General features: G+C 39.6%; 1 protein-coding gene across 4 annotated transcripts in view; it reads right to left on the minus strand.

Annotated features, from left to right (window-relative positions):
• Positions 1 to 24979, minus strand: part of bcar3 (BCAR3 adaptor protein, NSP family member) — a 77519-nt gene that overhangs the window by 32269 nt on the left and 20271 nt on the right. For 3 of the 4 annotated variants that reach the window (XM_044198427.1, XM_044198428.1, XM_044198430.1), the window contains 3 exons: positions 10681 to 10879; positions 9820 to 10068; positions 2875 to 2917 (listed from right to left, as the gene is read on the minus strand). In XM_044198427.1, the coding sequence (XP_044054362.1) occupies positions 2875 to 2917; positions 9820 to 10068; positions 10681 to 10879 (491 nt within the window). Of the gene's footprint in view, positions 1 to 2874; positions 2918 to 9819; positions 10069 to 10680; positions 10880 to 19072; positions 19336 to 24979 lie in introns of those variants that run through there. The other variant, XM_044198429.1, reaches the window with a different exon arrangement.

The raw sequence follows: 24979 nt of genomic DNA on the forward strand, positions 1-24979 counted from the left end.
TGACCTTTCTACTTCCTTTCGGTGAGGGAAACCAGCTAATCAGACAATAAGCAGAATTTAGACATCAAACAGTGGAAATGAGACCATCCACAAGGACAGAAATTGGCCTACACTCAGACAAGAGAGGGGTATCTTTATTCGATTGTTCTCCACAGACACTTCCTTCCCTGCATACATCCATCCTGCAAACTTGTACTGTACATAATCGATGGCCTGATCGCACTAAACAATACAAGGCTCGCTGCATTGTTGATGTACTTTTGACCTTACCACAGGATATGACACAGAGCTCCTGAACTGTCTGTTGCAGGCTGTGCATGGACATACGTGTGTGCTTTTTATCCACAGTGGCAATGCAAACACACCTGGAGTACCAGAGCTGACAGCTACACTTTCACACATATTATATAATACCTGGGATACAGTATGTCCATTTGCGGTCAGCACACACACTCTGTTGACACTTGCACACAACCCTAATTTGACCAAAGAAATACACACAAGAACTGTTTGTGTATGTGGGCGTGCAGGGTTGAGTGTGTGTGTGTGGTCAGCTCCCATGTGTGTGACCTGCTCTCGTGGGAAGAACTGAGTTTGCTTTTCAGACTAAGGTGTCAGCATCCAAACATATGAGCTAATAGATGGAGGAAAGGAGTGATGGATGGAAAAGAGAGAGGAATGGATGGTTGGGGGGGTGGGGGGGTGGAGAGGAGATAGAGAAAAAAACACAGGGGAAAGGAATGGGGAAGCACTTATCTCAGTATGTATGTGTAGTTAGGACTGCTTTACACTGAAATCTAGTTATCTATAGTAAATACTGTTAGAACAACGGTTATATGTGATGTCTGATAAGATTATGATGAATTACACAACTCACTTCTACATTATGGTGTTGTCTCAACTGATTAACCCTGATTAACCTAAAAGGGAGGTTCCAATCACAAAATAGGATCACATGAGAAAGACAAGATCACATTGTTTAGCTTTGTCATTAAGAAGTCTATGAAGCTCTTTTTTTTTACACAGGGAGACTCAGAACTTCATCATTTAAAAAAGGGAAATGTGATTTTTTTCCATTGTTCTTTTGGCTGTTAACGTTGCCAAGACAACGCAAGGGAAGAAAGAGTAGAGCTGGGTATCATTCAAACATTTTTAGTTCCAGCACGAGAATGAAAACTACTGAGTTTCTCCATAAATACATAAACAATGCTTTTTGAATAACTGTCCATTTTTGGTCTTTGCTTCTGATTGAATTTTGGTGTCACAGAACACCCCTCTTATACAATTGCTGATGAGAACAAGTTACAGCTGTTCAGACAATAGCTGAATTTTGAGGCATGCTGTCTGTAACTAAATGATTGAGTATCTAATGTAAACTGGTTGTCTGACTAAACCCAGATTTTTTTAATAATAATTATTATTATTATTATTATTATTATTATTATTATTATTATTATTATTATTATTATTATTATTATCATCATCATCATCATCATCATCATCATATGTATTTCTGCGAGCGAAGATACACAACCAATTGGTGTGTATCTTCGTTCTAGCCATGCAGGGGTTAGGATGGGAACTAGGGATATTTTTTAGATTAAAAACCCCTTTTTTCAAGTAACTCAAATAATTCAGAATGTCTCACATTAGTCACTGTTTAATGCTGTTGTTTTAACACAAAAAGCACAAGAATTAGGCTAAATTGCAGTATGACTATGAATATCTGATTGAAGAGAAAGTAAACAAGATTAAGAATCTGACCAAGCATTTAGTGCCAACTTTCGCTACTTGATAGTGTGTGATACTCAGTGTTATGTGGAAACCCTTTAGTCAGTATTCAAAAGGTATTTAGATTTGATACCCAGCCCTAGCTTCTTGGTGTGTATGTATTTAATGCCCTTAGGTTACTTGAATTCACAATTAAGCAGAAGCTGTACAGGGTGAGCATGATAAGAAAGGCAAAGACATAGACAGTAAAGAAAATCATATGTCAGCTAGATGATATTGTGATAAGTGAATGATCACCTCTCAGTCATCACCTCTTTGACTGAAGAAAGCTGGGACTCAGGTGGTGTGTATGTAAATATAATCTACAGCCAAAGCACAGTGGCAGAGACATGATTTAGAGGTGTATTATCCTTATAGCCCAGGGGCAATTGGATTAATTTCTCCTGTAAGTGATGTTTACATTAAAGCCTGCAGAAACAAGTGAATATCATTTCATATCCAGTTGTAGTAAAATTACGGCCACTGATGGTGATTCAATCAATTTTCACAAAATGTTTTAAACTTTATTTAAAGGGAAGCTTAAGGAAAAAGTGTTTATTCTACAGGCACAGTATTTTCACAACAGAGTGGAATGTTTGAGGTTTTAAATAAATAGTAGTACTGCCTATACCACAGCTATTAGTTCTGCAGGTACCACCAAAACTCCTTCCTACTACATAAAGAGCAGACTTGCACCTTCAACTTCATTGAACCGGCTGTGTTGCACATAACAGGTGGCTTGTGTGTGTTTATGCATCTTTTCTTTGTACAGTACAACCAGTCCCAGATACTGTAAATACCCTATAAATGTGTGCAACTACTGAAAGTGAATATAATGTGTTATGTGTATGCATCAGCAGTGATAAGAAAAACTGTCAATTTCTGTGCAACATAAATCTGTCTCTGTAAACAGAGACACAAGCAAAATATCTACAACAATTCCCATGTTTCTAATGAAGAGAATAAATCCATAAAGACAGTGGTGGCAAGATTTAAAACCATCACAATCTAGGTTTTATTTGCAGTAACAACAGAGATAGTAGCAGCAGCAGCAGTTTTGTCTATATTCCGTAAATAACAAACAAGCACATTTGTTGTTCCTACCTTAACATAGTCCACCGTGGCATCCAGGCTGGCAGCAGGCTCCCTGGGGAACACAGATAAAGACAGGGTCCTGTTTAGTGAACACATCTTGCTACTGGACCTGAAATGCACAGTGATGATCTTCGGTTCCTCCCTTTAGTTCCTATTTCAAATAAACTGCTGAGCTGGTTGTGTTAAGTCCAGGTGGGTCCCTGACTGGTGCTGATGCAGCTTCTTTAGAGATTCAAACACTGTTCAGCTCTTTTAGGAGATAATATAGTTCAGTGAAGGTGCGGCACTTTTTTTGAAGGTCCAAATGGATGTCACTGGTCCAAACAAGCATACATATTAGCTATATGCTAGACCAAGAAGGTACAGCTACACTGTAAAGCTGGCGTACAGAGTTAACTGTAATGGTAATGCTATCCCAAGTTCACTTTGCAAGTGAGTTTCTCTGAAAGAAGGAAGTCTGGTGAAACCAAACCTCACACTGAACTGCTTTAAATCTGTGTCTCTCTCTTTCTCTGTCTCATTCGCTGCTTGTCTCTCACTTTCTTTCAGTCAGTGGTAAACATGTTCTCACTCACTGCCTGTCTGACTTGGCCTCCCTCCCTCACTCTCTCTCTCCTCCCCCACCATAACACACATCACAGCCACACGCCTACCCTTCTGAGTCCACTGACAAATTCACAGAGAGGTTAGAGCACACACATACAAACAGCAGGATTTGTTTTTCATTTCTCTTTTTTTGCATTTACTTTGATTCCTTCGTTACTCCAAAAACTGTTTACAACCACATCAGACAGCAGTTTGCCATATTCTATCTATGTTTCCTTAGCTACAGTTTCATCGGCTTTTCTTAGAAACTGTTGTTTTAAGGTCAGAATACACAGAAAACAACGTCCTCATATTGTGTTCCTTACAGAATATCTCACTCCACATTATTTCCATTGCTCTCAATCTTTGCCTTGAATATTGGTACTTGAGTGTATTAATGTAGCTCAGAGTCTCTCTCTACAGGAGGCTTAAAGCCAGGGGCTCAGTGAAAGAGGTAATTAGCTCAAATCCCCGACTACGTTAGCAAGGTTGGTAGTTTAAATCCCTTAAGCCTACACTGGTGTTCCCACGGGAATATTAGCACAGTCCATTATTTACCAAACCAAATATGTTTAGCTCTAAGCCCTCTCGGTTTAATATGGCCCCAAATAATGAGTCGGATTTAGTTATGTAACTAAACAGAAGCCTCCATTCACAACAATGTATAGTCATTATTCTTAGAAGGTGGAGTGCTCAGGCCTCTCCATCACCCTCAGGATCTACTGCCGATTTCAATTTGCAGAGCCTAGGAAGCTCAGTATATGGTAACCCATCCGGTTTCAGGTCTACAGATCCTTGCTCCAACATATCCTGATACCCCCCACCCACCCCCACAGTGTATCAACACAAATCCACATCGAGTTGTCCTTGCAACAGAGGGCACATCAGTTGCTGTTGGCTGAACAAAAAATGTTGATAATCATGGGATTATTTTTGCTTTACTATCAAATAGTATTAGCTTCTACGAGAATTTTTTCCTATAGAAAGTTGAAGTGCTCACCAGACCAGCCTCTATTCCACAATGTAGTTTTTCTTTCTAAAAAGCTGATACAATACATTAAGCTATTTTCTTTATTCTAAGCTTAATGAGCTTTATTCTAAGTAGGTATCTGCTACTGTACTTGCAAATGTAGTGTGATCAATTCATTATTAGAGCTGCAACTAACAAGATCCTGACACTTGTTTGTAATATAGTTTCACGCAACTCGTATCATTTCTGTTGTAAATGCACATCATGGTGTGGCGGTCATATGAGATGCTACATGTATAAGGATAAGGTATTTTGATGAAATGCCATTGATTGGGGCATCTGAAAATAGTGCTGATTTTTTGGTGGTTTGCCTTATAGTGATCAGTGACAGGTGGTCATAGTTTAGCTGCTTAATGTTCACCACTGCCGAGGAAAAAGGAGGAGGAAGAAGAACGCAGGAAGTTTCTGTTACCTCAAATGTAAACTAAAATCAGAAATGCAGTTTGACATTGGCCACTTACTGTATTCGTATGTGTTGCTTCATTGGAGTCAGTGGCTGGTTGGACCTCTGATTGGCCCCAAACCTTCACCACACCAGCCACCTGCCCCTTGTAACCCTGCCCTGGCTCTCTAGTCTGAGGTGGTTGTGATGAGAATCACCACATACCAGACAACATTCCTCATATAAACCTTTCTGGAGTTGAATGTGCTACAGCTGAGGGAAATTCCATTTTCTACTACTAGGGAGGTCAAAGGTCAGGCTCACAAACAGAGCAGCAGCTCTGGAGCTGATAGAAAATCAGTGTCTCAAACCCAGGTCGTCAGGTGAAGAATGGTCTCTCCACCCTGCATCTTAATGGATGTTTTTTTTCCCCATCTTTATTCTTCCCTGACAAAGTTTAGAAAGCCTGTTTACAGCACTAAAAGAACTGAAACAAAGTATGGTGAGAGTGAGATGGCCAGGCATTCCAGACTACACAAGCTGACCACAGCTAACATCGCCTTTTTCTGCCCATAATGCTGAAACAGCATCAGACGCTGGATTTTTCTGCTTCTACAACCACGAAACTGACCTGCAACACAGACAAAGAGACAGAGCAATGAAGACCGAAAGAGTGGAAGCGAGTGAGAGGGAAAAAAATAACAGGAGTAGGGAGGACAGAAGCAGGCAGCACTCGCCACAGTCTTTTTCTGGCTACTGTTGTTCTTTGCGCTTCACCACACAATACTCAGCACGACCACAACTGACTTCAGTGAGGGACTACACCATATGTGTGTGTGTGGGAGAGAGTAAGAGAGAGTGACAGACAGTGGGAGCAATGGAAACAGAGAGCTACATGCAGGGTCTGCAGGCAGCCTACAGAGGTCAGTGTGTTTTCATAAAAAACAGACTCAATGCAAAGTTAGTATTTGCTGTTAATAGCTGTGTTTCCAATCCACACTATTAACTACTAACTGTTTATGCTATACACTAATCTTCATTGTATACTGTTTCGGCAGTTAATATGCAACAAATGAAATGAAAAATGAATGAACAGCACTGAATGTACAGTACTAAAAAGGACATTATATGAGGCATGCACTGAAGGAAAATCAATCAGTCTGATTTTGGAAAACTACTGTAGATATAAAATATGGAAAGACAAATATATAGACAAATAGAAAGTAAAATTAGATGTTTGTTAGTTCTGTTTTCCAAGATGTTCCTAGAGCCGTCTCACCACTTTCTGTCTCAATTCCATAATAAATACTAATTCTACTACATAGGGTTCTGAGTATGTAGAACCGCTCCAGAAGCACCTTAGCAAACAAAATAGGAACTATTAAATCTTGGAAGTTTAATTGAGAGTGTCAAAGTTGCAGTTTGATTCATATGCGTCTGTGCAAGTCTTTTCCTGTTAGTGCAAAGTAAGAAAATGTGTTAGTGTTTTGTATACCAACTGGAAAAAAAACTGTATACTATGAAAATTATTATATAGTACATACTGTATACAGTTAGTATGTAGTTTGAAACTGGGACACAGTCCAGGTGTTCCTGCAGTTCCTCCGTTTTCTATTTACATTGCATTGTGGGACAATAGCGCCCATCAACAGCACTCTAAAGATGCCATTTTGCATACTAAAGTCACTAGATTTTAAAGGGAAAGTTCTGCATTTTTAATGTGGATGTTCAGTCAGTGTTGATGGTAAATGTAGTCAATTGAAGCAATAAATTCCTCAGTGAGTGCTATATTGACAGAGAAAACCAAGTTTGCCAAGTAGTTCTTCCAAGGCAAGGAAGAACTACAGGCTACTTCAGCTTGGATTTCTAGTCTCTGCCTGCGGTGGGGAAGTTTTTGGTTTAGAAGCGGTTATTGTAGTGATATTCACGGTGTGCAGCTAGACTCGGTTAGCTTTGTTATTATACAGAAGCCCGCTGGGTGAGTGTGGGCATCAGAAGCGTGCAACGCAATGCATCCTAGTACATGTAGGCACTGCCAGCATGGCTCCGCTGGCAGTCCTGCTGAGGAGAACTCAGCTTTCACGATCAGTATAACAAGCACTGAGGAATTTATTGCTTAAATTGACAACATTCACCATCAACACTGACTGGACATTCACATAAAAAAATGCAGAATTTTCCCTTTAAGTATACTTTTTTTCACTTTCCAAGCGTGAACAAGCTACAAAGTCAAAATTAGAATTAGTGTGTCGTAGGAAAACACATCTTTCCAGTGCTTCTATCTCCATGCCATTTTCAAATATTGTACTACAGCACAAATAGAAACGTGTGCTCACAGTTTGCTTTAAATGGAAAATCCATTATGTTTTTTAAATGTCTGGAGGTGAGTCTCTGTTGACCCCCTACCTCTTCCTCTCACATCCTCCCTTTTATTTGCAGCACTAAAGCTTCCCTCTATCAAAATCTGCTGTTTTTCTCCCGCAGTTTGTCAGTGTTGTTATTACAAGGGCGATAAATCATAAGGTATATATTTATATATCAATCTTTTGCTATTTAAAAAGAATATAGTGTAAAAACAGTTGAAACTACTGTTTTCAGAAATTGATTTACGCTACTGGTCTGATTTGAATAAAGGAAGAAATGAATCCATACAGATAAATGGGGAATTCAGAAGAGTTTTAACTTCATCTTATTTAAGTTCATGAAAGGAAAAGTTGCATGTGTTAACAGTCTGTCACTGTCCATCTCTTCTCCACTCCCTCTCTTTGCCCTACTTCTTTCCACTCTCTCTTTCTGCTGTCTCCCTCCCCCTTCTCCTCTCCTGGTGGTCTGCTGGGCTGCCCACAGGAGTCAACAGAAAGAAACTGACCAATCGGAAGCTAGTGCAACATAAGGTCAGGGGTCATAGGTCAGCTGACAGCACGAGCAATGGAAAGTCAAGACCGACTGGCCAGTGGTTACATTCCTTAGAGATATACACTCCTTTATCTTTTTATAGAAAACTGATCTGTGTGGAGTTTCAAAACTGGGAGGAAAGAATTTTGTTTTGCTAATGGTTGCTTTAACATTAATATTTCACATTTGGGATTTTCTTTGTTTACTAAATAACAATGTGCAGACAACCTATATAGGTATGTCTTTGAAAAAAAAAATCAAAAAACATTTTAATCACGCTTACTTAGAACCAAGGGGAAACATTTCCTGAGATTAGCTGAGATGTTACTATCCAGGTTTTAGTCCAAGTATTTCTATGTGAATGAAGGTACCTTGTAAAATTACAAAAAGGTTAATGGCCGTTTTGGATGCAAATCTTTTCACTTAGGGCCAAGAAGTTGATTGTCAGTAAGTCAAAGAGATCAAATAACTATGGACACAGTGTGTAAAATATCTCTCATACCTGCTGTCACTCACATATAAGACTCTCCTTTGTATTTGTGAGGCCATTAGTAGGTTAATTCAATTATTACCAAGTGCTGCTCTTTGATCTTCAGACATCTTGAAGTAAGGCTAACATTAGTTGATTATAAAGAACACCACCAAGCTGCCAACAATTACTCAGCTACAGAAGGATGTTTCTTTTTCTGGTGATGGATTTTGATCCCATTTTCAACTCACTACGCTCATTTACGGATTAGAAACACACTTGACTCATCTTATTTAGCTGACATTTCAAAAGTAAGAATTAGGAGGACACAATACCCATAAAATTGCAATAACTTCATGAAAAATTAGCCAATAACAGAGATTATGATTCTGTTCATTATTTAGCCACCTGCATGGGTTAAATTTGACCTGGACAAATTGTCCTGCTGTATGTCGACAGTGTATGAAATGTATCCAGCATGAAGGCAGAAAGAGAGAGAAGACAAAGAGTTCACAGTAATCTGTGATCAGTCCTGCCACACCCTGACCTACAAAGGTAACCCAACTGCTAGGGGCTACACGCACGCACCCACAGACACACTCACACAAAGCTGGCTACATCAGATACAGTCTGTTGTAACTCTACACTAGAGATAGAAAGATGGGAGGACATGATGAGGGATGAGGTGTGTGTGCTTGTGTGTGTGTTCCCTCTGAAGTCGAGCTAACTGCTACACCCCCTCAGGGCTCTTTACAGACTCACCTTTCTCCATCCAACACCAAACTCTCTTTCTGAGTCCTCGTTCTGAAGAGGAACAGTTTGAATAAATAAAGTTTTTCCTCCAGAGCATGGTGAATTTCAGGTTTCTCAGATTGTAAAGGTATACCTTTGAAGAAATACTCCACAACAAAAACCCTCTCAGAACATCTCAAAAAGTCCATAGAAACTTCTCAAACCATCTACATACTGAGTAACAGTGGAGAAGTGGATCATGCTACAGGATAGGTTTGATAATTTTCTATGGACATTTCCATGCATTTTTAAATATTTAGGGACAAGTTTGCCTTTACTGATAGAGATAGTGGAGACAGACATGGGGAAAGTCAGGGAATGAAGTGTAACAAAGGTCCCTGGCTGGAATCAAACCAGTGTTGCAATTATACTTCTAGGGTACTGGGCTACCACTACACCCAATTTTAATGTATTTTTTCACTATTTGCTGTGACTCTGTGTCACTACCCTAACCCATACTAACTGCTGTAAATCTAAACTGACCTTAGCTGCTGTTCCCTGCAAAGAGGCAAGCTACACAATATTTTAAGAGCCACCTTTCAAGCCTTTTGAGGCTAAGTGTTCCTTTAATTGTGCCATTCCCTTCACAGTTTATAATTAAAAAGGTTTAGAAACATCGATAAGGTACAGTAACTGCTTTGTGATATAAACACTATGATTTGCCATGAATGTTGATGACAAAGTCACAAACAGAAATTGTAAATATTTGTTAATCAGTAGAGAGGTGTATTGCCTATAATGAAATGAGCGCTTGTATGATCTCACATTAGCATATTTATGTGTGTTTGTACATGTGTTTACCTGTAACCATGAAAGTCATCAATGATAGTTTGGACCAGTGGAGAGGTCATGGGTTGATGAACGTGTCCAGGAGCCAGTGAAGTGTTTCCACAAAGTATCGGCTGCGTGTGATTGGCTCTGGGGTCCCAGGTGTAGTTTCCATGGGTGAGGTTGACCCCTCCTCTCTTGCGTCGAGGCAGAGTTCCGTGAATGGAGATTGGCTGGTAGGCAGCAGTGGGCAGCTCTGATAGGCTGCTGCCTGGAGGGAGACTGGGGGAGGGAAAAGGGAAGGTTTGACACTTTGACAGCATCGCATTTATACTCTGTATCGACTTGTTCCAACACTTCATTTAAGCTTTTTGATGCTGTTTACTGTACACAGACTAAAATATCCAGATGCTATGTTTATGTCGGCTCAACTTCAAATGGAAATAGTTGATGTCTTGTGTATTATCTTATAGATATTGTCCTCTAATTCAGCCTGACATATCTGGTATTTTTGGAAAGGTTGGAGTTTCCCTTGGAGTTTAAATTATGGTTTGTGGGATTGAACAAGGTTTGTCCAAACAAAATGTAGATGACCTATTGTTGAAGCAGCACCAAAGAATAGAGAAGTAGATGATTATGTTTGACTTTTCTTGGGAACCAAATAGTTGTGTGATCACCTGCTTATTAATCTAACAAAACTGACTAGTATTTGGTTAAACTGCTATCTTTAATTTCTTTAAACCTGAATTGCCTCACAGAAAAGACTGGAGAGAAATGCCAGCATACAGTATATAGGCTTGTTTAACTCATTTCAGTCACACCCAGAATTCTGCCAGAATTCTTTGAAGACCAGTTTTTATTGTCCTGTGAGCCACTGCTGGTCACCAAACTCACCCAGGTCTGGAGCTGAGGAGGTCCATGGAGGTGGTGAGGGAGGCCTGGAGCCTCCTGGAGGAGCAGGTGCTGCTGCTGCTGGGGACACCAAGGGAGGTGGAGGGGCCTCCAGGGTGTGCAGTGCCTCTTCCCAGGGTGTGGTGTGCATGGAGGGACCTCGGCAGACTGGCAAAACGCCCCTCTGCCATCATCCTAAACTCTGAAAAGAAACACACAGAAATACAAAGTCAGACACAGAGGACTAATATTTTTTCCAGCACTTTTAAGCTTTGTCTTTCCACAGACAAATCACTGAACATATATAGATTTTAATAGCTTTATTAAGGTGAGAAATACATCAACTAAGTGAATTAACCTCACAGGGGGGAGTTCCTCCAGGTGTGTTATAATCTAACATGCTTACAATAACCAAGGGGACACAGTTATGTAACCATGGTAACATAAGACAGAAGGGTGAGGTGTAATACTTGATAACACATTGCTGTAAAGACATATGATCTGAAACACACAAACACACACTGACGTACAATACTCAATGAGATGAAATATTATGATACATGATACACACATAAAGAGAGCCAGTACAACAGGTGTCCCCAGCACCACCAATACACTCACATGGCTGACACGCTAACATATCCTTTTGCATCATAATGCATACAAAATACACACTAACACATCGCCTGGAGCGAAATAAAGCTTGTTATTACTTAATATTATACCAGCAGTTTCAGCTAAGCAATGTGATTCTAACTATGCCACATTTGAATGGCTGATCTAGTGATACTTCTTTTTTTAAAATCACATGTATGCAAACACATACTCACACAGAAAATCTGCCAATACTGTGTTGTAAAATCTTTCAAAACCACAAACACATTGTGTGAGCAAATTAAGATCTCAGTTTAATTTAAAGGTGAAAGTTTACCCCACAAACCACAGTCAGTGTCTCCTTGTATGTTCTAAACTGTTGTCTGTCACTTTTTGTCCGAGATATTCTTTTTTAATTGAAACACTGAGGAGGGCATAGGGACACTGCTAATGTGGCTTACGTGAGGAGGACAATGCTGCCAAAAGTGATGTCAAATTGCATTCAGATGCAATATATGGGGTTGAAACATAATTTTGAAACCTAATCCTAAATCTATTTATACTGATTTTAATTGATTAAACAGGGTACCACCTGGTTGAATGAAGAAATAGTACTGAATACAAACACTAACGATTTTGTATTGTAACATCATACACAAAACCTTTTTTTTTTCTTTGTTTTTTTTATTTTAACTGAGACAATCTTGCTTAGCAAAAGAAAATGCTCTGGTGTTGTACTATTCAAATATGATTTGATTAAATATTGCATTGAGATGTTTTTGAAAGCTAGACTACAGATACTTCCAACAATACTCAATTAATTCTAGAAAAATATCAAGCGACATGTGTACCCAGCAACACTTACATAACTTTTAACTATAACTCCTTAGGAGAGCAGTATTGCACTGTACAAGAAGAATGACTTTTTGTACAACTTTCCATGCCATAACAATGACTGAAATAAAGACTGGAATAAACAAATTTAAGAGCATGTTATTGAATGTCAAAGACATATGACAATCAGTTAGATCTAACCAAGCTTCAAGCTCAAAATGTTACATGAAAGGCACCTGAAACCTGACTGAAATACCGGGACCGTCCAGTAGTTGTCGTCTTCAGAGAATTTTCCGCTGCTAGTTTTTACATGGTTCTGGGCTTAAAGCCAGTAAGAATTTTATCAGACACAAGGTTGACTTCAGCTTCCTATTAGTGGACGTGAGAAGAGAACAGAGATTTTATGAATATACAGAGATGAACAGGAAAGATAGGATGGCAGTGATGGAGAACACTGGACAGATTCTTGATAAATTCCCCTGCCGTGTGATGATGACTGGACAGCATGTTATTATCTGCTCTGAATCACTCACCATGTAGCAGTTAGTCATACTGTACAAACTAAAATATCATCAGCTGACGGACATGTTGGCAGGCTGGATGTTACGAGATTCCACAAACCGTGCCCATTTCTAATCTTATCAAACCTAAGAATCCGACTGGAACAACTATGGTGTTTGTTATTGTGTCTATTTGGACACCCTGATAATGATCAGAGAAAACAGGCTGCAGAGGAAACTGTGGGGCTTGGTACTGTAGTAGTATTTCCAGATGCAGTCAGCCCTGACTAAGACGCACCGTTGAAATTATGAATTTGTTTCACCATGTTTTTAGTAGTTAGAAGTGTCATTGAATGTAAATAAATTATTTCCTTAGTTGTCGAAGCTAAATTTCATTAGTGCTGTCAAACATGATCAACATTTCTTAATAGCAGAGTGTAGAGAGTGTAAACAACTAATTGAACTTAAAAAATTACCAGACTAAACTGAACAGACTTAACTGTAATTCTGTGCAGAAAATTATTTTGCAGAAAAAGGAACATGATAATAACAAAAGACTACCCACAATGAACAATACATAGAATTTAAAGGAATACTCTGACATTATGCTGATTTGCTTTCTTGTTGGGAGTTAGCTGAGATGATCAATTTCATGTAAGTAGATAGATTGTCCAGGACCGGTTTAGTCTAGTTTAGCACAAAGACTGGGACCACAGAGAAACAGCTAGCCTCCACCACTTGGTAGAAGTCACCTTTCATGGAACCAGGCTAATTGTTTCTCCTGCTTCTATTGTGCTAAACTTCACTAAATATGTCATGAAGCTAGCACTGCACTTACCGCACAGGGATGAAACTGATATTGATCTTCTCATCGGACTCCCAGTGAGAAAGAAAACAAGCACATTTCCTAATATGTTGGGAGTATTACAGTGAAATATTGTACATGTTGCTGTGTCCTGATGTGGAGTGAAAGTGTACTGTGTGAAGTGATTTTTCTTAGGTTAGTGATTTGTTGTGGAGACACTGTATGGTATGAATAACTTGTAGACACATTTGCTGCTGTACCAGAGGACTCACTACCTACTGTGTAACTGGATAAGAAAAAACCGGTAGGGTTGGGGTTTGATGGTACTTTATCAAATCAGTTAAACTAGATTGTTTCACCAAAATTCCACTGAATGGCATTGTTTCACAAGAAAAGACTCACAATTTTGGTCAGAGGGGGTCTTGTTGAACTGCAAAAACACACAGTCGATTTGTGATTTTAAGGTGGCATTTCTTTCTCTACAAACAATCTTTATCTTAGTACAAACACAGACAGCATATTAACCAATCAAGAGCAAAGTTTTAATTTGGATTTTTGGCAAGTTACTTACAGATTGTTAATTAGCTACAGCTGTAATGTTTGTCATTTCAACTGGCGAAAGCAACAGTCAACTCCAGACGTCTGCAACCTCAATGTTTTGTTAGTAAAAAGATCAAGCAGAAATAAAATATTTGATAAGAGATGCATTCCTTGGAGATTAGTCAATACAGGAAACCTGGAATTGAATATAAAATGGGAACTAAACCCAACTTTAGCAGGGGGTCACTGAGTCACCAGCTTGTGATGATGAATGTCAATAAAAATGCAAATACAGGTTTAGGGGAAGGAACAGCTGGCCAGTTCAAGACTTTTTTGCATGACAAGTAAAGTTTATATACACACACGCACACACACAAACACACTGTAAAAGTCCTGCTAAGGCATGCTGGGTCAGAGTGTGGATTCCTCTGAGGGGCAGAACGACTACAGGAGGAGGACCTATTATAAGACCCTCAGGGAGGGTCAGCTGTGCGTGCGCGTGCGTGTGTGTGTGTCTGTGGACACTGACCATCTGGCCAGACACACACCCTCCCCTGTAGAGAAAGGACCGACTCTCACTGAGTGAAAACACAGACACACAGCACTTACACACGAATACTTTGTCAATTACTCTTAGAAATAAATTATTCATGCTAGGAGCTATAGGAATTCATTTCAACATGGAGTGAAGGTGTGAAACATCTCACTCACTTGCCTATCTATCTTTTTCTCCTGTAACCTTCCTCTCTCCACCTCCCCCATCATCTCCTTCAACACTATTTATTTCACTTTTCTACATTATTTAAAAATCACTCCTCTCTCCTTTTGACTCCATCCCTACTCATCCATCTTTCCCTTTCAATCTTGTGCCCCCCCAACCACACAGACATCCCCTCCCTCCTTCTGTCTGTCCATCATGAGGTCAGCTCTTCTTTTGCTTCCTTACTTTGTCACCTTCTTTCTGTCCTTTGTCCTTCAACCTCTCGTAATAATAGACTTCGCCCCCACCCTCCAACCCTCTTTCTATCGCCCTGCCTCATCCTCTCCTCCCTACAGCTGTTCAGCCACCGGCTACATCGACCTGCATCTCTCTCACACTCACACACACACACATACATACACACACACACACACAGAAAGAGGGAGAGCTGGCATTTCCTACACCAAGTCCATTATTTTCTATATTGGGACATTATCACACATGCCATCACCCTTTACCAAGGAATAAAAGGAAGCTATTTTGACACATTCATCCACTATTTAAAGTTAGTATGGAGTCAGTTTAACCCATGTTTAGGTTAGTTTCTGCAGTTAGTTTACTGGTAATCCGGTGTGAAGCGAGAGTATTGTTGCTATGGTTACATGCAATTTAATATAACTTACCTTCCGTAATGTTTTGGAATTGCAGTTGTTGGCTGGAACTATGTTTGAAATGTACTGATATAAAGTTGCAAAGTGGAAAGAGTTATTTTGGCATGCAGGGTTACCGACGCGAAAGTCACACTTCATTTTCTGCATAGACCATGTTAGATGTCTTACAGATGGAGCACTGTCAAGATTTGGATGTTCATGAAACTCTCCCATTTGAATCATCAGTATGAAAGATTGTGCAACCGTGTTAGAAAATATCAGGTTCTTTGTTTAAAAAGGTCAGAAACAAACTTGAGCTAATTAAAACTGATGGCCATAACATAAACACATGGTTACATTCTTACATTATTCAACCGACTCCTGTGTTTCTATGATGAGGGAGACAGAGGATAACCTGATAATCTGACAGAATTGCCATTTCTGTTTTACTTTATTCGTCAGTCTGAGCTAACCCATGAGTAGTGACTGATGTGCCGATGTCATCTTCAGTCGACACAGAAGATGCGGTAGAGGCTGCAAGGAACTGTTAACTTAAATTGACCAACTAAAACCTGTATAGCTGCATCAATCAATGCCATTTTTCTGTCATAATTTTTATAGCTCTGGCACATGAAAAGGACATCTTCTATTCTCAATTCTGTTTACAAAACTCTGATTGGAAAAGTGGACTATAGCCCGACCAATACAGGATTTTCAATTTCTTGTCATTTATCGGCTGATGTATGCACACCGATACCGATATATCTGTAATGAGCTAATATTGGCACATATATCGGCCTGGCCGATTTATCAGGCTCTAATGGACAGCAATTCAGAGGTCTGGAACCAGGCTTCATTGAGGATATCATTAAAAGAAAACTCTGAAATGGATATTTACAGTGGGCAAATACTCCAAGAACCAGCGGGTTTCCCTACTAACATTTTAATGGACACCTGGCAACCAATCAGAAGTATTTTCCTTGACCATGGTATAAAAGACAAAATATTCTGAAGTGAGGTTTGCTTTGTCACCAATACTAGCAAAGGCCTTGGGTTGGGAACACCAGCACACAATCACAAACACACACAAGGGCTTGGGTGGGAAACAAGTGCAGATTAACAGGAAGAGGAAATGGGAGTATAAACATTTTGACGGCAGGCAGCTCATTATAAAGGATTACTAGCAATAAAACAAATATCTCTCTAGCTTCCCTTCCTCTTTTTCACTCTCTCTATCATTCTGTCTATAATTCTGTCTCACAGGGTTGAAGGACATAACTTTCCTAATAAATTTAGTTTCATTTAATTGAATTTAATGTGTTGATGTTAAGCTATCTCCCTGTCTCTCTAGCTAACCATACACATCAGTCAGGAGTCAGAAAGCTTTGTTGTTAATCCACTGAAGTAGTGGTTTTAAAAAGTGGGCATCTGGGGACCACCACTGGTCCTTAAGGTGGTTCAACAGGTCCCATTTAATTCACTAGTACCACGGCCTACTGTGCGTGTTGGGGAATTTAGGTTTTACTGAAGGAATCTTAAAAGTCTTCTAGTTTACATAATATAAAATGAGCATCTACATTTAAAAAAGCACTCTACACAAAATGATTTATACATGAAATGGAGTTTAAACATGAACTGTCACATGTTGCACTACTGGTCTCTTAATTCAAATACACACAATAGGGAGGACAACACCATGATCAACACGGTTGGGAATTAGGGGTTTCCTCTGGCGGGCTTAAAGTGTCTTCCTGCTAGGGCATGCACACACACACACACTAGAGGAGAAACTACCCCTGGCCAGAAGTGAACAATGGGAACAACTGTCACATGACCACTGTTTAGAGCCAGCCTTTGTTTGTCAGAGAGAGAGAGAGAGAGAGAGAGAGAGAGAGAGAGAGAGAGAGAGAGAGAGAGAGAGAGAGAGAGAGAGAGAGAGAGAGAGAGAGAGAGAGTTGCCCTACTGCGCTCTTCAGTGCGTAGGCCCACCAGTATGTGTATGTGAAGTATGTGTGCAACATATTAAGGAGGCTGTTATTAAATCCCACAGCAGTAGCTGCCATTTAATACTTCTGAATCTCTGTCTCCCTCTCACACACACACACACACACCAGCCTCAGTGTGTGTGCTCATTTTATATGTCTACAGTGTAATGTAGAGATGGACAGTGTGGGGGGAAAATGTGTTGTCCATGTACAGTCACTGATCAGCACACAGTGAGCCAATCAGCTGAGTCAGTCAGTGGTGGAAGAAGTATTTAGTTCCTCAGTTAAGTAAAAATAACATTAGTACCATGTAAAAGTCTTCCATTAGAAGTACTGCATTCAAATTGGATGGTTTAATCTGCATTCTATTCTATGTGCTTATTGTATATTTTGTAATCTTTGTATGGGCATCAGAGAAAGGTAACATAGTGAAAAATAAAATATGTTCTTGTGAAATATAGAAAAGTTTAAAGATGCACAAAGTGGTAGTGCTCAAGTTAACTAACCAGTATCCCAATATTATACTCAAGTAAAGGCCATGAAAATATATATTTATGTTTTTACTTTCAACCTCTGCAGTCAGTCAGTCAGGCTTTGTGAAGACCACCGGTCACAGTATTGACAGTTGGCTGGAATACCAACCACGTCATCCCACTGGGGCAAGTAACACAACACCACACACACACACAAAACACTGCCACTGCAAGTACATGACCATCACAAAGTTAAAGCTGAGCTCTGTGAATCCAACACAGACACAATTCAGCATTAATTTAATGGTTGAATCTCATTTGCTCAGTTCAACGCTACTACAGGGTTCAGACATGACACTGACTAATGTCTGAAATAACCTGCTGCATGTGTGTGTTTATCTGCACAACACACAAAACATCAACACCACACACACACACACACACACACAGATGTACACGTCTGCCTCTGTCATCATCTCGTGGGTGGCTTGCTGTTTAAAGATGTGTTGTCATGACTGAAAGGTCAGAGTTTCAATCTGAGCAGCAGTCACTCAACCTGTTGAAGTGTTTCTGAGCTAGAAAGTTTGCTGTTTGAGAGCCTCACAAATTTGAAATCATATTGACTTTGCAGCGGTATCAAAACCTATAATTTATCATATCTAGGTTGTTTGTCTACTCATTATGTGTTGCAATTTTTTTAATATTTCTTAGGCAATAGTGTCTCTGATAAGCAGCCAGTAACATTTGTTTAATCATCATTTGCATCTATAAAGTTAAACTTCTATGAAATATTAAAGCTATGACATTGCCCTAAACCTTAAACAAGCAATCTCAAACTTACTCAAAAACAAGTAAACAAGAAAAAAAATCTTGATGAAAGATCTTGATCTTATCGGTCATATTTCATGTGATCATTTCCTGCTGGGGTTTCCACAGTTAGCATCACCAATCTCAGCAACCACAGTTACACCCAGTGCCTTGGGATGGCAACTTATTGCTCAAAAAGTCCCTGAGCAAATCTAACTCACTGTAAGCTGTAAACAATTTAACCAATAGGGATGGAGCAAAGGACAGCTGAGAGAAGATGAGAAGGCATGGGAGTGTAGTGAAATATACAGAAGCCACAGAAAGAGAAAAAACTGAATTTTGTATTTTTAACTTTTAGTTTGGAGATGAAAATGCATCCAGAGATGACCATCAAGAAAACTGTCTCACCTCTATCTGCCCCTTTATCACCAACTACATACACACATTCCTACACACACCTACTGCATATGGATGAACACACATAAATACACAGATTTTCATTCCTACCTGTCAGTGTGACCTCTTCTCCTTTTCCTGATCTTGGCTCTTATCTTTTAGCTTTTCATATACTTCTATCAAAGTGATTCCATTTGATAGCTCGTTTGAATGACTGAGTAGCTGACTAGCTGACCGGCTGGAAGACGATACACTCACGCTCCTTCAGACAGGCAACAACAAGTAGCGCTGCACAATCACAAACCCTGCCCTCCTCTTTCTCTCGCTGGGGAGTGATTTGCGAGCACCCAGCCCCTCCTCCTGCTGCTCTACTGTGTTTGGGAGGAGTTTTCTTTCTTTCTTTTTTAGCCGAGTTGTCTCTTGCCCCCCTGACTCCTGCCCCCCAGCACCAAACAAAACTCTCTCTGCCCTGCTCTCCTCTCTTTTACGTTTACGTCCACCTCCTCCTCCTCCTCCTCCTCCTCTTCTCTCCTCTGTGTTCTGTGCACAGCCTCATATTTCATGCTCCAAGTCTTTTTGTTTGGGACCTCTTACACCAACACCACCAACTGGTCTGGTACTTAGAGAAGATTTAGATGTGACCTAATGTTGCTATTTGCAGAGAGGGGATGAAAAAAAAAACAAAGCATGATGGTGGTGACATGTTTGAGCAACTTGAGGTGCACTCAAGACTCATGAAGTTTAACTACTTGACTCAGTGTTGGCTGAAACATAAAGCAGCTCAGTGTCAGAGTTTAAAATCTACTTGGAGTTTTCTTAACAGCTTTCAAATATGGAAGGAATGTTGGCAAAAACGATTACATTTCATCTAGTGAGGCAGATGAAACAAGTAGAAGAACTCCACATGTGTCTTTACATCAGGAATGAGATCATGTTGAGTGTGTTTGTGTGTGTGTGTGTGTGTGTGTGTGCGCTAACTACCCTCAGGACAACACTCTCTCCTGTCTTTGTCCTCCTGTTCCTCTGTATTGTCTAGAGTTGATAGCACTACACGTGCATGTGTGTGCGTTTCCTTTCAGACAATACAAGGAGCCCATCCTGCCGCTATGAAAGCTGAGATGATCAGATGACCCGCATTGGACACACACAGAAACACACACACGCACGCACACACACAGATGTTGCCACATGCATGTAGGGCTTTGATCTTGAGCTTTTCACACTGCATTTGTTAAAATTTAGAAAGCCACTGAAGAGCCAACAGATTTATCATTTTTAGTTCAATTTATAATTCCTTTAAAATGTATTTCACCGACTTAATTTTCAGAAATTTGGCAAAACAGCAAGAACAGGACTCCAGTAGGGCAGGTAACACATTAACAATATCAAAAAAGAAAGACCCAAAAAATTGTGAACATCTATTAAAAGTTAAACATCTGTTAGATTTTGCATAGTGACTCTCTGGTTCAACTTTGACCTGCCATACTTGCTGCTGCTGTGAATGTCCATTCAGTTCTGCAATACAATGGATGAAAAGTCCAGTAATTTCTAATGTACCTACTTTTGGTTTCATTTCCAACTAAGGGGTTTAGGTAATATGGGTTACACATTAGACTTTCCTTACCGTCACAGATCATAGCAATTAACTTTGTGAGTAAATTGTCATCATAAGCCACAAAAATGATCAACAAAACTATGAAAATAATTTTCATAAAATTTCATTATTTTATGCCAGTGGTTCCCATCTTAGGAGTCAGGAAACCCACAAGGGGTCATGAGATGAATCTAAGGGGTTGCAAGATGGGGTAAGTAATAAAAACAAAAGTCTAACACAAATTATGTTTATTTTTCGATCCTTTATCACTGTTGTTCTTGTGAAATATGGTATAGTTCACTTCCCACAACTTGAAATTATTCGAGTGCAACATTTTGAGAAGGGAAAAATCACTCTTCAATTGAACTGCTACGTCACAATCGTGGATATGGCTTCGCATTAAGGTGTCATATACGAAAAAGCTTGGGAATCACACACATTTGAGATTTTTTCTTTTTCACTACATGTAGTACAAAAGATGTCCACAAACTTTCACCAAAACTAGTCACTAAAAGAAGGCAGAGTCACTGCTACATCTATAAGTCATACTTCTAGCAAACCACAAAATGTGGTCAATTACATCCATGCAATATAAAAAGGCCCTGAGGCATTAGGTAATGGTGATTTAATCATTAAATTAGTAAGTTTTTGGCCTATTTACAATGACCAACACTGTGAGCAGGGAACACAGCCTGAATATCAAAGCCAAGCTTACAAGTTGCTCCTGGACTCCAGTACAGGTGGAGGGACTGTTTGGAAGTAAAAGTATTCAGCTGAAGCTGTATTTCATAAATCTCTGTATTATTTCACATAGACATGTGGAAATTCTTGGTATCTTTGTGTGTGTGAGGGTGGTATTTCCAGGAAGGTGCACAGTGAGTCAGGAGTGTAATCTGTAATCATCTCCTGAATCACCTGGGTCCTCTCCAAAAAAAAAAAAAATGGGGGTAGGAGGGGGGTGTCATTTCAAGGGGGCAGAGCAGAACTATAATCCTTTTCTGATGTGTCCTTGTGATGTTTGAGGAAGAATATACTTCTCATCAAAGCAAGTACAGAGGCACATTCTCACTTTTAAATCATATTCAAGTGGCTTTACACCATAGATTGTAGTGGTGTTTAAACAGGACACATTGTTCTCACAGTGGGCTACCCATTTGTTCTGGCTATGTTCATTATCTGATGCAGCTTCAGCTGGAATGAAAATTTCTAGGATTTTTATATATATATATATATATATTTGTTCGGTCCTCTGTCCTAGTGTTCTTTTGTTGTGGGATTATGCTATAGCTATTAAGATATATAAGTGATAATACATGATGGGGTGTCCTTGTACACAAAAATAAAAGAAAAGGCAGAGAAGAATGCCCCAATGTGATGCACAGTGACATTTCCTGCACTGATTTACCATAGTATTTTTAGAAGTTGTGACGTGTACAGAATTAATTGTACTGCACAGGAAGCCCACAAGATCAACTTCAGATCAAAATATTTTCTTTACTACATTTTTTAAATGAGTTTGGAGAATGCCATACCATTATAGCCATTTCCTGAACTTCCTGTTAATGTGAGTCCTCAGGCCAAGCCCTGCTTTGGCACATTGGCACTCAGGCAGCAAAGCGTGTTGGCACGACACCTCACTGAGTCACTCATTTCCAAACACTGACCACCAATACACCTCAGGGCACCAGTGTTTCCCAAACCATTAAATACATGGGTTTGGCTTCTCCACCTACTGGAGATGACATCGGAACATAAATGGATTTACTAGTTTATTACAATTAGCAAACATTTGTTTTTTTCCCCCCTTTCATTTCTGTTCCTTTTCATGTAGAGTTTTCCTCAGGAGGGAAGATACGAATTGTGCAAAGAACATTCTCTTCCCGATTTCATCCTCTCCTTTCTCCCACTTCTCTCCCCCTCATTCCATCTACTCCTCGTCTCCCTCTTACCTCCCCTCTGTTCTCCTCCTCCACTCCCTTTTTCCCTTATGGATCTGTATACACACACAAGTTCGTGTTCCCAAGTGTGCGTTTCTGATCAGAGAAGTGTAAACAGTTCAATGTTTAGGCCACTCCTCATTCCTCCAGTTGCAGCCTCCGGGTCTTAGAATGAAAAAATTCAGGTAGAATATAATCTACTAATTTCTCTGACTCATGCGATCATGGTCTCTGTGGAACATCAACGGTTGATCCACAGGATTCTTGTCGACCATTTTAATTAACCTCACAATGCTGCAGAATTTGATGGGAGTATCGCTCATGATTAATGGCAGCTTCTACATAATATGCAGCTGCCTAGAGCGATTGTAAGGAAGTACTATACAATCTGGGGTGGTTCTCTTTCAGTAATTTAATTACTTTAATGTCTATATACCATGTACAATACTACACATAGATTATCCCATTTGTATATTTACGATGTATTGTACTAAAAGAAACAGAGCAAGTTTTCTTGCTTGTGCGAGACTGTCCTCACCAGAAAAAGGACAGCACTGGTTATTTGTTCAAATGCCTAAAACATATGTTTACATTTATCTGACAAGCCCTCTAGTGGCTGAAAGAACGATGACTGATGTCTCTCAGAAGCAAGGGCGGAGGTAACATGATGTTGTTAAAGCGACCCAAAACCTCTTAGGAAGGAAATTGGCGTGGGAGAACGTTGTTTGCATCCCGTTCCTACTGTACCAACAGTAAAGTTTTTGTGCCTAAACCTAACCAAACTTTAATATTCATATGAATCATTTTTCTTTCTCTGCTATTGGTCGCTCCAAAACAGATGGGTCACTTTGGAAGACAATGACTAGTAATCTATACAAGGGTAGGCTAAATAACAAACACCTCTCTGAAATATAGCCGCAAGCAGCAATTTGCGAGTTCAAACCCTTTTTCGCTCAACAGAAGGAAGCAGCTCAATCGGCTAAAACTACAGCAGCAATGAGTGAGTTTCTGGCTTCACAAAGCCAAGCAAAGTCACTTCAGCTATTTAAATTCTGCTTAAAAAAGCAGTGAGACCAATCATACTGATTTATAGTCTGATTTGTGTTATTCCATGCCCATTTTTTGCATTTGTAGCGCCCCATAGTGGTCGATTGGACATTTTGTAATGACTGGTCCAACGGTTTTTAGCTTTGGTCTATTTATGTGCTGAGCTACGCCCCATTTAAAGTTCTTGCGTCAATATCCTGCAAACTAAATAAGATATCAATAAGCCTTATGCACCTTTTGATAGGCTTGGTCCAATGATGATCCACTGAAAATTTGGTAGCAATCGGACCCACGGTTTAGGAGGAGATGTCAAAAATGTGTTTTTCAAAAAAATTCTAAGTGGCGGATATTTAGGCCAACTTTAGTGGTCCAAGAGGCTTTTTTTGTAAAGTACATTGAGCTGGACTTGTGTGAGAAATTTCAAGTCACTCGAACCTTCGGTGTGAGGGGTGTGGCCTGTTCAAAATTGCATTTTTGGGCCTTAATTACATCGCCACCATGTGGCCGACTGGGCTCATTTCCGTGGAAGCAGATGCACATCTTTTCCAGTAATTGGGCCAAGATTCATGTTTCTAGCTCATTCCAGCTTACAGCAATTTGAGCCGCGGCATAAGACAAATAATAATAATAACAATAATAATCTGACACAAACTAGGGTTCCCTAATAATGCAATTCAACAGCACCATAAACTACATCCTCCAAAAAAGGGTCAACACCTCTCTAAAACGGTCTCAACAAAAACTGAAAATTATAACCGTCATGAAGGTAGAATTTATTGCAGGACTGTTGTATTAGACTGTTTTAGTTTTAGTTAGGTGTGACTAACAAACTGGTAACTGAGTGTAGTTGCTGTTTACAATCACACAAGTGATTCTGGCTTGCTATTAAATCACTTCTTTTTTTTTAGACTTTATAAAAAGGGAAAACAGCCTCCAGAATGTCACAACTTTACTTTTTCCTCAAGTATTTCTGTTTTTATGATGTTCTTATCTTGGATCAGCCTAATTCTGGGAACTGGATCTTCCCTGTTTTGACATACGAGTGAAAACAGTATGTTGACTGCACGGTTGGTGTTACTGACGCACGCACACAGACAGAGGAACATGTTTATAGTACATTTAGTATTAATTCTAGGTCATGTTGATCAGTCTATCACCTTCACAAGAGAGATTATCCTGGTTCAGCCTGTACTCCTTGCTAGGATGTAACAAATTCTCTAACATGTAAAGGTCATGGACTTAAAAATCTCTGCATACTCAATTAGAGGTGAACTCTGCACAACACTGACAAAAGAATATTTCATGTTTATATGGATATTGTCAATGTGACATGAAATGTGATCCATCTGCACAGAGCTTCTGCAGGTCATTTTTCAGTTATCGATCACAGTGAAGGGGATAAAAGTTGACACACGCAAAAATCTATTTGATGTAATAAAA

Source organism: Siniperca chuatsi, linkage group LG6, assembly GCF_020085105.1.
Source record: "Siniperca chuatsi isolate FFG_IHB_CAS linkage group LG6, ASM2008510v1, whole genome shotgun sequence".
Lineage (NCBI taxonomy): Eukaryota > Metazoa > Chordata > Actinopteri > Centrarchiformes > Sinipercidae > Siniperca > Siniperca chuatsi.